This window comes from Peromyscus eremicus, chromosome 10, assembly GCF_949786415.1.
Source record: "Peromyscus eremicus chromosome 10, PerEre_H2_v1, whole genome shotgun sequence".
NCBI lineage: Eukaryota > Metazoa > Chordata > Mammalia > Rodentia > Cricetidae > Peromyscus > Peromyscus eremicus.
In genome coordinates, this window is record NC_081426.1 from 45,760,931 (window position 1) to 45,776,609 (window position 15,679).

Consider the following 15,679-nt stretch of genomic DNA (forward strand, 5'->3'; position numbering starts at 1 on the left):
ACACATGAAAAGCAGTTAACTTCACTCAAGTCTGCAAGGAAATGCATAGTAATCCCCAAAAGTACTACTACTTTTCACCTATCAGATTAATAGAATTGAAGTTCGGGGATATAACCAAACAGTTTATGGAAGCTTATAAGTTCATATGTTCCCGCCGGGCGGTGGTGGTGGCGCATGCCTTTAATCCCAGCACTCGGGAGGCAGAGGCAGGCGGATCTCTGTGAGTTCGAGGCCAGCCTGGGCTACAGAGTGAGTTCCAGGAAAGGCGCAAAGCTACAGAGAAACCCTGTCTCGAAAAACCAAAAAAAAAAAAGTTCTTATGTTCCCTAAGGAAAGAAGGGCTATTTGGCTACATGTAGTACAACTACAATAAAACCAGCCAGTTCAGAATCTATAAACACATTTGCCCCCAACAAAGCCTATGGCCAGCAAGAAATCTCAATGACTTAAAGGCACTTGCCATTAAGGCTGACAACTTGAGTTCAATCCTCTGTACCTATATGGTGAGAGAGGATTTCCCAAGTCATCCTGATTGCTACCTGTGTGCTGGAGTGTGGGTACACCCATACATAAACACAAATAGATGCAATAAAATACAAAATATAAAAACAGGCTACCTGTCTATCACAGGGTCTAGGAAGTACTGGCTTGTTCATGTTTAAAGACTACAGGCACCTACTGAGACACCTGTAACTGTGTCTAGTACTAGTACTAGGGAGGCAGATGGATGCAGGTCACAACTAGAGACTTTGGACCTTGTAGCATTTCTTTTTCTTTCTGTGAGATGGGAACTGGAACTCATGTAGACCAATCAAGGGTGGCCTTGATTGAATTCAAAGACCTACCTACCTCCGATTCCTAAATACTAGAATTTAAAAGCTATGTGTTATCATGACTGGAAACTTCAATTTTTGACACTATTCACATAATTCAAATATTTTAACGAAGAAATAACTACCCCAATGGTTCAGATCTCTCTACTCAAGCACCAGAAAACAAACTTTGTACGCCCAACTCTACTGTCCCAGGGTTAAAATGTGTTGGAAATTATTCCTGCTGTACTCAAAGTATCAAGATGAAAAAATATTAGCTATTTTCCTGTGTAGTCTAAGAAAAAACAACACTCTCTATTGGAATAACACCCTGGAAGTCACTAAACAGTGCTCACAAAGTACTCTCTTTTTTTTTTTTTTTTTTTTTTTTGGTTTTTCAAGACAGGGTTTCTCTGTGTAGCTTTGCGCCTCTCCTGGAACTCACTTGGTAGCCCAGGCTGGCCTCGAACTCACAGAGATCCTCCTGGCTCTGCCTCCCGAGTGCTGGGATTAAAGGCGTGCGCCACCACCGCCCGGCCCAAAGTACTCTTCTTTAAGGCACTCTACACGGCAGAAAATTGGAAATGAATAGACAAACAGTAGAAAATGACTACCATGACCAAATCAGCACATTTAGTTAAGTTTAAACATGAACATAACGTATTTGCCATAGTATTTAACAACTCACCTGTGTTGTTTTACCAGACCCAGTCTCACCAACCAGTACAAATGACTGATGTCTAACAAGAATATCTGTAAACCTATCCTTGTATTCCCAAACAGGGAGCTGCAGCCGTTTCTTTAGAATATCATAATATCGAGGAGTATGGGGCAGGTTGGTAAATGGATTAATGCACTGTGGAAGTGATGTGTGTCCTGCGTGTCCGGTGTGTGTTGAATGGGCAGAATGTGTAGAATGTGTTGAATGAGCCGAGTGGGTCGAGTGAGCTGAATGAGAAGCTTTTAAAGGCGGCAATCCAGCACTGATAAGCATAGCATTGGTGGAAGCTCTCAATTCCTTTTCCTTCTCTTTCTCCCTCTCCCGTTCTCTATCTCCTCTATCGCGTTCTCGGTCACGATCTTTAGATCGGTCTTCTCTATCCCGGTCTCTATCCCGGTCTTTCCTGGAAATATAAAAATTTAGAAATCAGAGGGATTATTTATAAAACCATGTCTCAATGAATTATTAGAAATGATCAGATTCTTCATGCACCATCATAACATTCTTTACTAGATGAGGTCTCTAGCTCCACCCTTCTAAAACTTTAAGCATGACAACATTAAAAACTGATCCACAGGCCATCCAAATGGCTCAGCAGATAAAGGTTGGATCCCAAGCCTGACAGTCTGAATTCAATACCCAGAACCCACATGGTAGGAGAGGACCAACTCTTCCAATTTCTCAACACAAAATGCAATATAACTTAAAACAAAAAACAAATCACAACAAAAAACCTGAAGGTGGACATGGTGACAAAACCTTTAATCCCAGCACTTGGGAGGCAGAGGCAGATGGATCTCTGAGTTTGTATCTACAACAAGTAATCCTAATGGAGTAAATCCAACTTATAAACCATAAGCTGTCAAGGTTTTGGGACCCAGACGAAAATAATGAGGCAATGTGGAGATGACAGAAACAAACTCCTAAACCTGTCATACAGTCCAACACAAAGTTCATTTCCTGCGACTCAAGTATCTATAGAGCATAGCAGGAAAGAGCATTCCCTCTCCATAGTCTAGTAGGGGAGCAACAATCAAGACCTTAAGCTGAATACAACTAAATGCTTACTAAACACAGCACTGTATGAGAATAGTTCAGCCACAGCACTAGTAAACTGATAACTTTATCTGCTCCTGTTCTTAAAATATGGGATTTGATTCCATACAAACCTGCAGTAAAGAAAAGCCTTATTAGCATGTGACTTCTCCCAACCTAATGTCCACCCACTACAGAATTATAAAACATATGACATAAAACTGAAATAAAGCCACACATGTCATCCAAAACCCAAAGAAATCAAAAGTATATAGGTAAAAGATTTCTTAAGAAAAAAAAAAAAAAAGACCATGCCATAGTGGTGCACGCCTTTAATCCCAGCACTTGGCAGGTAGAGGAAGGCGGATCTCTGAGTTCGAGGCCACCCTGGTCAACAAAGCAAGTTTCAGGACAACTAGGACTGTTACACAAATAAATCTGCCCCCCCAAAAAAACAAAAACAAAAAAAAGAGGAAAAAAAGAAAAGAAATACAAGTCTCAAAATTTCAATCTTGAACCTCTCTTTGAAATATCTTCCCAACCATCACCTTTGTTGCTAATTTTGCTTCTCATTTAGGTGTTCCTTAACTGGGCATTTATATCACCTCAAAAATGTGAGTTCAAAGTTTATAAAGCAAAGAAGAAAGTGTATAGACTCAAATAGCTCAAAGACTAGATACCTTTACAGGCCTAGTAGTTCAGTGGGTAAAAGCACTTGCTGTGAAAGCAAGAAAACCTCAGTTCAAATCTGCAGCTCCCTTTGTAAACCTGTAACCCTGGCACTGGGGCCTGGCACTGGGGGTGGGAGGGGGACAGGTGGATCTTGAGTTTGCAGGCCAGCCTAGCTGGAACAGTCAGCTTCAGATTCAGTAAGACCCTGTCTCAAATGAGTGGGCAATGTACTTGAACGGGGTGTATGGGGCTGTGCACAAGTGTGCCATAAAGAGTTTATGTTTGTGGTTATCACTTCATTCTAAAGGACAAAAAAAAAGAAGCTGAACAAGCATCTTCTATATTTAAGAGTATTTAAGAGTATGGAATCAGACAGTTAAGATGCAGACCTAACCTTTCCAAAGCAACAAAACCTAACCTAGGGAAGAGATACCAATCAAATCAATCCATGTAATGCTTTGTGATAAATTAATACCTACACTAACACACTTTTCCAGGACACATTTCACCTACAGCTTCATTACTATAGCAGACAAAGAAATACAGTGCAAAACACAAGGATCTGCTGATGAATAGTGAGAATTCAACACCCCCCCTCTCAAAAAAAAAACAAAACAAAACAGAGGGTTATGGCAACCACAGCTGCAAAACCACAGGAAAGGCCAAGAAGACTGGCTTATCTACTCTGCAAAGTGAAAACTATTAACAAACCATCAAGACAACATTTGGGATGCAGAAAACTAATTCAATGGCCTAGAAATGCTGTTGCAGTTCACAAGGGCTACTCTGGCCGACAAAGGTAAGAGCTGTTATGTCCTCTCCACACACAGGGAGACTTGTCCATGTGCACGTTTTCTTATTGAAGTGGGTATTTATAAAAGCTTTGTTAATAAAAATTTGTTAGTTAAGCATAATACTTTTAATTTTAAAGAAAATAAAAACAATCCTGGTGTAGCAGTACACATCTTTAATCCCAGAACTTGGGAGACAGAGGCAGGCTGATCTCTGGTCTACATAGTGAGTTTCTAGGATAGCCAGAGATATGTAGAGAAACACTGTCTCCAAAGGAAGGAGGGAGGGAGGGAGGGAAGGAGCGAAGGGCAGGGGAGGGGAGGAGAAGAGAAAGAGAGCTCTAAATAGTTCAGTCAACACTATGACATGTATCAAGAACTGTCAGTGTTTCCTTGCTCATATGCAATTGTGTCTATTGATATGGAACTAAAAACATTAAGTAAGCTAATACTATGATAATGTTCTCTGGCATATCTGAAATGTGCCAGCAAACATTGGTTACTACTGATGGTTCAGTTTAAATTGTACCTGGAATAATAACAGGCACGAACATATTGCTAATAAGGATGGAAACTAGGCATCTACATCAGAGTGTTTTATATAAACATTGCTTTTTCTGACAATCTTTCAGAACTTCTAAGCATGTGTGTTAATATATATACAAGAATACTAATACTTTTCATCAACAAAAACCTGGGAAATTACTTAACATTGAGCAAGACAGGAGATGCACCTTACAATGGGAGTACTATGCAACCATCAGGAAGGCTATGGCTGTTGTTAATGGTAAGAGAGAAAAAAATAAATCAAAGCATACATCCACACAAATCCTGTGAGCTGTTTTTACAGTTCACATATATGAATAAATACGCTCTCCAAAGACGGAAATAAAGATTTGGAGGAATTTACTACTTTTTTTTCCTTTATACCTTGACATAAGAACATTTCTTGTCCACTGCATCTAATTATTTAATCTCAGCTACTACACAGGATTGCATTGAAACACTTTTCTACATACAAAGCACCTACAACAGTATCAGGTACTCCCTGTAATTAAAAGTTCTGATCAGGAATACTAAAAACCATTAGAATGAAAATTTCCTTATCTTCAGATTCTTCCAGAGCTGATGAGACGCTCACCCAGTAAAGGCACTTGCCACCATGACCCCTGAGGTCCACCTGGTAGGAGCTAACTCACTACCATGTTTTCTTCCAAAGGCCACACACACACAAAAAAGGTATTGGAAAGATAAGACAGTAGGGTTTGGTGACAGCTGGGTTCACAAAATGAACAAACCTATGACGCCAAATAGACTAAACAAGGAGGGAGGGAAGGAAGGAGGAGGGAAGGAAGGAGGAGGGAGGGAAGGAAGGGCAAAGGATCCCTGGCTGTCAAAAGTGCATTCAAACTAAGGGGGGGGGGGGATGATACCAAGCACAAATGTTGTATAAACTCATTACTAAAGAAAATCAGTTCTATAAGAAAAGGTACTCAACCAGGTGGTGGTGGCACACACCTTTAATCCCAGCATTCGGGAGGCAGAGCCAGGTGGATCTCTGTGAGTTCGAGGCCAGTCTGGGCTACAGAGCCAGTTCCAGGAAAGGCACAAAGCTACAGAGAAACTCTGTCTCAAAAAACAAAAAAAAAGAAAAAAAAGAAAAGAAAAGGTACTCAGAAAACCTAGGAAACGGTGAAAAACTGCCCTCCAGAATCTCTAGAAATTAAGGAAATACTGTACAAATGACCTAACTCTCCTACACTCACTGACAAATATGTAATATTCAGAGGAAATATGCAACCACCATGATACACCCAAAAGTCCGTTTTACCAAGGTTATGTTGTGCAAGAAAAAGGAAATCACCATATACACTTGTAGCATGGAACTCCCAATCCTAATAAAAAGCTTTTTCGAATGAACATAACAAAAAAGCACTGTTTCCCAGTGTTTATTCCAATGTGACCTCTGAGGACGGAAATTAGTTGCTTCTTAGCCAAATGTGACATTCATTATAGCTTCACAGAAGTTCAGAACCAAATATCGTCCCGCCTTTACCAACATAACATAAATGCCATTATGACAGGTGGTAATGTCTAACTACATTACTAAGATTCATGTTGAGAAAATCAGAGTTCTAGATGTCACTACATAAAGTATGGAAAAGCTCACTGTAACCCTTGGAGAATACTCATATACAGTGTTTCTACCTCTAAGTACTATGACCAAGCTCATATACTAACATTTGGGAATTTTTGCTTGAAGGAACAGTCTAAGAAACCGTCTTGTGATACTGTATTACAATGCCTGGTATTACAAGATTTTTTTTTTAATTTTTTAAAAATCATACAGGGTCAAACTGTGACAAACCTGCTTTCCATATCACTATTCCAATCTAATGGGAGTATCAGAACACATCCTATCCTGACTTATACTTCACACTGATATTTAGAAATCAAACCCCAAAGTCCATGAATAAAAACTCAAGAGGCCACACAGGTGAGTCGGTGTCACAAGGCACAAGAAAATGATAAAATCATGCAACAAATTTGGATATTCAGACTAATGTGGATTTTTTTTTTAATTAACCAAACACATCTCCGTACTGCCACAGTAAAAACATACAGCCTAAAGTGGGGGGGTAGGAATATAAACCAAAGTACATTTTAAGTATGAACTGTGAAAGAAAACTGGAAAATGATCACTATAATACAACTTCTTACATGCTAAATGCCTCTTCCCTTTGCGAAAGTCTAAGAAAATGACCCAAACTGCCAGATCAAGAATCGGCGTGAGCATTTCTCAATCTGCACGTGGGTTATGTTTGCTCATACATGCTTAACAACACTTTTTGCAAAGTGAGTCCAAAGTGGGGAAGGGAGAGAAAAAAAAACTTATGGAGCCGAGGGTGCAAATACATCTTTTCACAGTCCTACCCCAGTGATGCTCAGCAAGATCGATTTTTAAGCAAAGCAGGAAATAAAGGAGATGGCGGGAGGGCAGGCGAAGGGCGGAAGTTAGCAACGGCCTCCTCTCAAGTGCCTCAATGGAAGGAGGCCCGTCGTCTCCCGCCAAAGAGTGCGCCCCGCGGTCTGGTCGCTTCTATCACCAAGCCGACTGCTCCCACCGCCGCCGCCCAGGGCCGCCTGCGGCCCGGTGCCCTTGGCCACCGGGCTCCGGCCGCTCTCCCCGGCTGCGGGCCTCACGCGAGCACCGAGGCCTCGCGGCCCGCTCCTCACGCCCGCCGCCCGCGGCCTCGTGGCCACCACGGGCCTCTCGTCCTCGCCGCCCACACGCAGGCCCGCGCCCCTAGCCGGCCGGCGCTAGACAAAAGACGCGGCTGCCGGGCCTGCTCCCCGCCACAAGCCAACAAAGCCTGGGCCGCGACCGCGCGCCCCGGCCTGCCTTACCCATCGGTCCCCGCACGCTTCTTGCCGGAGGGGTAATCCTCCCCAAGGTCCAACCGATGCCGCTTGGACATCCTCGGGCTCCTAGAGCGGGCGCTTAGGAAGGAAGGAAGAAGAGAGACTCCAGCCGCCGGATCCACACACAAGAGGCCCGCTGCTCAACTCGCGGGGACCCCCACCCCTCCCGCCACCACAGCCCGCTCCGTGCGGCCCGAACCAGGAGCTAAAATGGCGGCCGCGACGAGGGCTGGGCCTGCGCGCGCGCGCGCGCGCGCGCCTCCGCGGCGGGCGTGCCGGCGTGGTGCGCGCGCACGCCGGGCCCGGAGGCGGGAACTCCAGCCGCTCCCGCTCTGCGATTGGCCGAAACGTCCTGCGCCCCCCCCCCGGGCTCCTCCCTCTCCCTCGGATAGGTGCGCCCGTCTAGACGAGCGGCGGCTAGGGGGGGTACCGAGATGCGCCTCAAGCTGTTACTTGCAGTCTGGAGTTCAATCGTCAAGTTGAAAAAGCCTAACCCTAGACAGGAAATCTATCCGTCTGTGTCTTTACTTTTGCTTTTTAGGGTCTGTAGCTCAGCAAGGTTAGGAAAATCATGGAGATCACACACAGCTGATAAGTGGCAGAGCAGGACACAACTATTTTATAACTCCAGAATTTGCAGTTGTTGCACCCTCTGCACAACAGGGTGAGAGAAAAATGTTAATTTACTGCGACTCATTTTGCCCATTTACCCCAGAACAGATAACATCTATTTACTCAAACTATAGGTGTTTTGGATAGGGTGCAGAAAATTGGCGGTAATCATACTGTGCACCTTATTTTGCCTCCAATCGTCTCTACCCTAGTCTACCTCCGTTTGTGCGTATATGAGCATATATTAGGCACCCCGGAGTGTTAGCTCTACCTCTGTCTTCATTTGGTTTGAGTTGGGTTAGGTTTCTCTGTGTAGCCCTGGCTGTCCTGAAACTCGCTCTGTAGACGAGGCTAGCCTCGAATTCAGAGATTAGGCGCTGTCTGTCGGTCTCCTAGTGCTGGGATTAAAGGCGTGCACCAGTGCACCTGGCTTCTGTCCTCATTAGTACAGGGAACCCTGAAAGGCGTTTTATAGATGTGACTGAAGGAGGTTAACTAATAGCTCAGCCATTTAGACTCACTGTAGCTGGGCTGTGATGGGGCATGCTTTTAATCCTAGCACTCGGAAGGCAGAGGAAGACGGATTTCCCTGAGTTCAAGGCAGAGGCAGGTGGATCTCTGTGAGTTCGAGGCCAGCCTGGGCTACCAAGTGAGTTCCAGGAAAGGCGCAAGCTACACAGAGAAACCCTGTCTCGAAAAACCAAAAAAAAAAAAAAAAGCAGTATCACTGAAGAGTCCCGTGGGCAACTTGCAAGCAACTAAGCTACTGAAGAGTCCCACTCTTGTTAGTTGTTTCCCTCCATATCTCCTGGACAGGAGGGGCCTCTTGGACAGATTCTTGAGCCTTGTAAGCACCATGAGCATCCTCTTCTCTCCAAGATGTATGTTAATGGACCAGATCCTAGAAGAATCTCATGTGAGTTATCATCACAGCTTCTCTGATATAAGATAATGATCATGTCCAAACTGGGGCAGACAACTGCTCTATAAAATTATTACCCAATTGCATTAGTCAGGGTTCTCTAGAGGAACAAAACTAATAGAACACACACACATATATATATATATTTATATACATATATATATATATGAATTTATTAGAGTGACTTACACACTACCAGACTATGCTCTGGCTGGTCGCTATACCCCAACAGAAAGGCCAAGAATCCTTGTTGTTTAGTGCATGAGGCTGGATGTCTCAGATGTATTTTGCTGTATATTGGAGTCCCAAAGAAATATATTCTAATACTAGGGAAGGAATATCTTAGCAGCAGGACTGATGAACTTGTCGGGAAATGTGAGGGCAAACAGGAAAATCACAAAAGCTTCATCCTGCCACATCTTTTTATATGGGCTAATACCAAGGAGGTGGCAGAACACCTTTAATTCCAGCACTCAGAAAGCAGGGGCAGGTAGATATCTGTGAGTTCAAGTCCAGCCTGCTCTACTTAGTGAATTCCAGGACAGCCAGAACTACATCATGAGACCTGTCTCAAGAAGGAGAAAAAATAAAAAAGAGAGAAAAGAAAAAGTTTCTCACAGGTATGCCCAGCTGCTTGGGTTTTAGTTGATTTCAGAAGTATCAAGTTGACATTGGTGGCATTGGTGGCCCACACCTTTGATCCCAGCACTCGGGAGGCAGAGCCAGGCAAATCTCTGTGAGTTCGAGGCCAGCCTGGTCTACAGAGCGAGATCCAGGACAGACACCAAAACTACACAGAGAATCCCTGTCTCGAAAAACAAAACAAAACAAAACAAAAGAAGATTATCCATCACACCCATCTTTAACTTATTAATTCAATGAATATTTTTAGGCCAGTGTCAGTCATTGAGTTAAGCGCTAGGGAAAAGGGAAAAAATAGGATAGCCATGATTTCTGCTTTCTGGGAACTCACTGGAAAGAGAGAAACAGCATAGGCAGCTACTTGCATGGAAAATTACTTTGGTGGGACTGTGACAAGTACTAAAAATGCCTTCTATAGAGGACTGCAGTTGTGAGAACATGTTATAAATGGTCTTGATCTAGACTAAGGTTGAAACAAGACGCTCTGAGGAAGAAAGATCCAAAGGGGTAATAGAGAGTAGCCAGGGAGAGCAGGGCACAGTGGCGCACGTCTTTAACCTCAGCACTGGGGAGGCAGGCAGATCTCTAAGCTGGAGGACAGCCAGAGCTACACAAGGAAACCTTGTCTCCAAAAAACAAAATAGAACAAAACCAAAAAGGAGCCAGGAAGCAAAGGAGGAAAGCATTTCAAACAGAAGTCCTAAAACTTTAGAGACTCATGTGAAGGCCCCAGAGAGAACAATAAATAGTAGATAAGGAGGTACGTACAGCCTAGGGAGCCCTGCAGAGGATATTCCACTTAAAACAGCAGCAGAACACCCAAGTCGGAGAATGATCAGTATTTGGGATTTGCCGCAATCAGCCTACCAATCTCCCTTTTTTAATTATCTGGGTTTTTTTGTTTGCTTGTTTGTTTGGTTGGTTTGGTTTATTATCTGTATCTATAAAAAAATGCACATTTTTAATAGTTTTCAGTACTTCTTTTATTTTATATGGATGTTTTGCCTGCATGTATGTCTGTGTACCATATTCATGCCTGGTCCCTATGGAGGTCAGAAGGAATTGGATCCCTGGAACTAGATTTAGAGGAAGTTGTGGGCCTCCTTGTGAGTTGCGTACATCAAGCCTGGGTCTTCTGGAAGAGTAGCCAGTGCTCTTAATCACCGAGTCATCTCTCCAGCCCTTCAGTACTATTTTTAATCAATTTATCCTCTCTGATATTTAAGAGCTATAAAGAGTATGGAGTGGGTGCTGTGACCTGCCACCAAAACCCTACTTCCAGAGCGAGACATTCCTCAGCCATCGGAGTGCTGCTGACAGACAACCCTTCAGCCTCCCGCTCTCTCAGGAACTTGCTTGCCTAAAGAGGGCTACAGTGATCAAGGACAGCCTGAATATACTCCAGAGGGAGAAAGACTGGGGCTGTCACCCCAGCCCAGGAGAGCTGGGAGCTACAAAACATCTGAACTCCTTGGGGAACCCACTGAGTTCTTTGTTCTGATGGTGGTGTTGACTACGCAATGTCTCCCATCAACCTGTGCTTTCAATGCTTGGTTCCCAGATGGTATCACCAATTTGGAAGGTCCTAGAAATTTAGAAGGATGGGGTCAGATTGAAAGTACTCTGTCGTTTGGCACTCGAGTGCACCCCCCAGGGGTGTGTGTGTGTGTGTGTGTGTGTGTGTGTGTGTGTGTGTTATTTTCCTATGACTAGGGTAGAACACCATGACAAAGACAACATACAGAAGAAAGGGTTTATTTTGATTTACAGCTCCAGAGGGCGAGTCCATAATAGGACATAATAGGGAGAGCCTACAGCAAACAGCAAGCATGAGGGAAAGAGCAGAAAGCTGGAAGTTCACACCTTGAACTGCAAGCACAAAGCAGAGAGGCGAACTGGGGGTAGGTGAGGCTTTTTAATCTCAAAACTGCTCCTTGAGTGATATTCTTCCACCAGCAAGGTTGCACCACCTAGACCTCCCCAAATAGCACTACCAACCGGAGACCAAGTATTTAGATGCCCAAGACTATGGAGGATGTTTCTCATTCAAATCACCACACTCTCTCCCTCCTGACATATGCTTTAAGGTGAGCTGCTCCACCATGCCCCTCCCCTGCTGCAATGGAGTAAACACTCTGAAAATATGAACCCAAACAGAACTTTCCTTCCTGAAGCTGCCTGCTCTAGGTAATTCAATCACAGCAAAGGAGAAGCAACCAGTGGAGATGGCATCTCTGGACCATAATGTAATTTGGTCATCAACTATGATGTTACATCAGACCCCCAAAGTTAAGGTCAACATCCCTAATAAACTGAAGCTGCAGGACTGGAGAGACGATGACTCAGTGGTTAAAAGCACCCATTGTTCTTGCAGAGGAGCTGAGCTCAGTTCCTAGCATCCACATGGCAGCTCCCAACAATCTGCAACGCCAGTCCCTAGCGATCCAACACCTTCTTCTGACCTCCACAGGCACCAGGCACATGCATGGCCCACACAAGGCAAAATACACATAAAATAAAATATATAAATCTAACAAACACACAAAAAATCCCAAAGATGTCCTCTCCCTAGGTGCCATCCATAAACTCAGCTGCCCACAGACTGCCTGGGCCTCTGTCCAACCAGCTGCAAGTTCCAGTCGAACAGTTTATTAGAATGACTTGCAGAACTCAAGGATGCAATATGCTCATGGTTGTGATTTCATTAAAAGGAATACAATCAGAACCTCTGACCCTTTTTTTTCTCACAGGTCCAGGACATATGACCCTGCTGTACACCACCATCTTCATAAAACGTGAAGCTCTAGTGAGCTTCAGTATATGAATGCTTTTCCCACAGTACTGGGACTTTGCTCATGCTAAATAAGGACTGTACTATCTATCATTGGCTATATTACGTGTGTGTGTGTGTGTGTGTGTGTGTGTGTGTGTGTGTGTGTGTGAGAGAGAGAGAGAGAGAGAGAGAGAGAGAGAGAGAGAGAGAGAGATGGGACCTTTCTAAATAGCCCTGGTTGTCCTAGAACTCACTATGTAGAACAGGCTGGCTTTGAACTCTCAGTAATTCACCTGCCTCTGCCACTTTAGTGCTGGGATTAATGGCAAGTGCCACCACACCCAGCTTCTTTCATTCCACCCTTCATTGATAACCCTAACTATGCACTTTTATAAACTTCTTGGTCATTCATCTTTGGTTTAGAGTGTACCTTTCATGGAACCCAACCTCAAATGTTTGAGGCCAGAAACAATCCAAGAGAGCATACATTATGATGGGATTTAGAGTTAGTAATCTATTACCGTCATCAATGGTATCCAGTGAAACCTATCTACCACAAGGAATCAGGTAAAGAACTGAATCTTTCACCTGCACTGTACTGAAGAACAAAACATGGGAAAGATCTCATGGGAAAGATCTTGTGGTGTCCAGCAAAAGAAAACGCACAGCTCTCAAATACAGGAGAAACAGTGACAACAAGAATTTAGGAAAAATAATTACTCTGATATTTATTTATTTATTTATTCATTCATTTATTTATTTATTTATTTATTTATTTATTTATTTATTTATACTTTAATTTTTGAGGTAAAGACTCATGTACCTTAGGCTGGCCCCCAACCTGCTAGTCAAGGAAGACCTTGAACTTTTGATTTTCTGGTCCCCACATCTGGACTACTGAGATTACAGGCATATGCATGGACAGACACTGATTCTTTCATATCCAATCACACTTCCCTATGCCTATGTCACCTGCTTCCTTACCTGCTAAGTATCCCTAAGGCTCATTCCTGACACAGTAGTACAAGGAATCTCATAGTAGTGATGGAGCTGGCTGATGTAAATTGGAATGTATATGGCTTTTTAGTGTCTTCTGTATAATGGATGCATTCTAATAGGTATGAACATGTGAAACAAAGATCTTTACACTGTCCCCACTTCCATATGTACCCTTATGAACTTGTTGTGGGCCTGTGGATGCCATATTGGTATTGAAACCAACCATAATGAAAGCAAACTTTTGCTTTCCAACGTTTCCACTTCTCTGTTTCTATTTGGGTATCTCATTGCTCCAAAAGCTATGTTTTGAAAGGTACATAATTGTAGCTAGAGTTTTCCTGCCTGGCCCACAGTCAGGACAAATCTCTGTCACCCGCCAGTCCCACAGCTGCTCAGACCCAACCAAGTAAACACAGAGACTTATATTGCTTACAAACTGTATGGCTGTGGCAGGCTTCTTGCTAACTGTTCTTATATCTTAAACTAATCCATTTCTATAAATCTATACCGTGCTACATGGCTTGTGGCTTACCGGCATCTTCACATGCTGCTTGTCATGGTGGCGGCTGGCAGTGTCTCCTTCCACCTTCCTGTTCTCTCAATTCTCCTCTCTGTTAGTCCTGCCTATACTTCCTTCCTGGCCACTGGCCAATCAATGTTTTATTTATTGACCAATCAGAGCAACAGATTTGACATACAGACCATCCCACAGCATATAATTCTCTTTTGAAGTTGGTCTGGCTTTGGTCCAGAATCTACACTATGATTCTCCCATTGGAGTTGGCCATAAAATCTACATATCATTTTTCCCCATGCAAGACACCCCTCACAGTTAGCTAGCTGCTTGCCATGAAGCCCTGGATCCCCTTCTGTGGTGTGTGTGTGTGTGTGTGTGTGTGTGTGTGTGTGTGTGTGTGTGTGAGAGAGAGAGAGAGAGAGAGAGAGAGAGAGAGAGAGAGAGAGAGAGAGAGAGAGAGAGAGAGAGAGATATTGAATAGTATTCTATGACTGTACTGTCTCCAGGGCCTGAAGAAGCTGTCTTGCCAATCACTTCATTCCTGAGCTGAGAGCTCCAAGGCAGGTAGGTAACTTCTCTACTTTGCAGATCTCCCAGTCTGCCTCAGGTCACCAGAATCTAACAAATTATTTGTGTGATGAGCTCCTGGTTCTCTTACATGTGGTGGTATTGTGTTCCCTAAAATATTGTGCACCCTAATAAACTTATCTGGGGTCAGAGAACATAACAGCCACTAGATACAGAGGCTAGGAAATAGTGGCACTCACGCCTTTAATCCTAGCATTCCAGAGGCAGAAATCGTCTGGATCTCTGTGAGTTCAAGGCCACACTGGAAACAGCCAAGCATGGTGACTCACCCTTTAATCCCAGGAAGCAGAAAGGTATATAAGGCATGAGGACCAGAAACTAGAAGCATTTGGCTGGTTAAGCTTTTAGGCTTTTGAGCAGCAGTTCAGCTGAGATCCATTTGGATCAGGACACAGAGGCTTCCAGTCTGAAGAAACAGGATCAGCTAAGGAACTGGTGAGGTGAGGTAGCTGTGGCTTGTTCTGCTTCTCTGATCTTCCAGCATTCACACCAATAACTGGCTCCAGGCTTGATTTTATTAATAAGTACCTTTAAGATTCATGCTACACTTACGGTCTTTTTCCCTCAATGGTACATGTGAGGACTTTCCAACTTCCTAGGCACACATTCTGCCTAGAACTTCAGGTATACAGTATATTTAGACACAGCTTCTCTTTCCATCTCTGCCTTTTCAGACATTTTGCAGATACAGCTTCCTCTTGGGGAGGTCCAAGGAAGAATCATCATTTCAGCATCCCAGGAGCAGCCTGACGTCATCGGTCCACGTTTTCCCCTTGAGTGGGATTAATGAGGCACTGTGTGGGCTTGCCTGTTGGTTCTTGTTCTCATGAGTCAGCACGTTCACAGATGGCTGCCATTTTCTCTCTCCCCTCTAGATTCCCAGGATATGCTTGGAAAGTAACAGGGTCTGCCCTCTGCATGCCTGGCAATTCTACTTAACAGTTTTACAGACTTCAGTACATATGTGTGCAATTTTGATCAATTAGATACATACACATTGTATAATCATTAACAAATAAAGCTACTTAGTGTATGAATCAATTCACATAGCTCTTTCATTTTTCTTTTTAAAACGTTGGTTTTGTTGCTGCTTATTTTTGTTTTTTGACTTTCATTTATTGTGTATGATGGCCACAGGCTTCATGGAACATGTGCAGGGGTCAGAGGACAGC

General features: G+C 43.6%; 1 protein-coding gene across 2 annotated transcripts in view; it reads right to left on the bottom strand.

The window, feature by feature from the left end:
• Positions 1-7,676, bottom strand: part of Dhx15 (DEAH-box helicase 15) — a 43,882-nt gene extending 36,206 nt beyond the window's left edge. Inside the window, exons 1-2 of one of the 2 annotated variants that reach the window (XM_059275866.1) lie at positions 7,440-7,671; positions 1,501-1,936 (exon numbers count right to left, since the gene is read on the bottom strand). In XM_059275866.1, the coding sequence (XP_059131849.1) occupies positions 1,501-1,936; positions 7,440-7,510 (507 nt within the window). In that variant the 5' untranslated portion in view covers positions 7,511-7,671. Of the gene's footprint in view, positions 1-1,500; positions 1,937-7,439 lie in introns of both variants that reach the window. The other variant, XM_059275867.1, reaches the window with a different exon arrangement.
• Between the last annotated feature and the right edge of the window lie 8,003 nt (positions 7,677-15,679).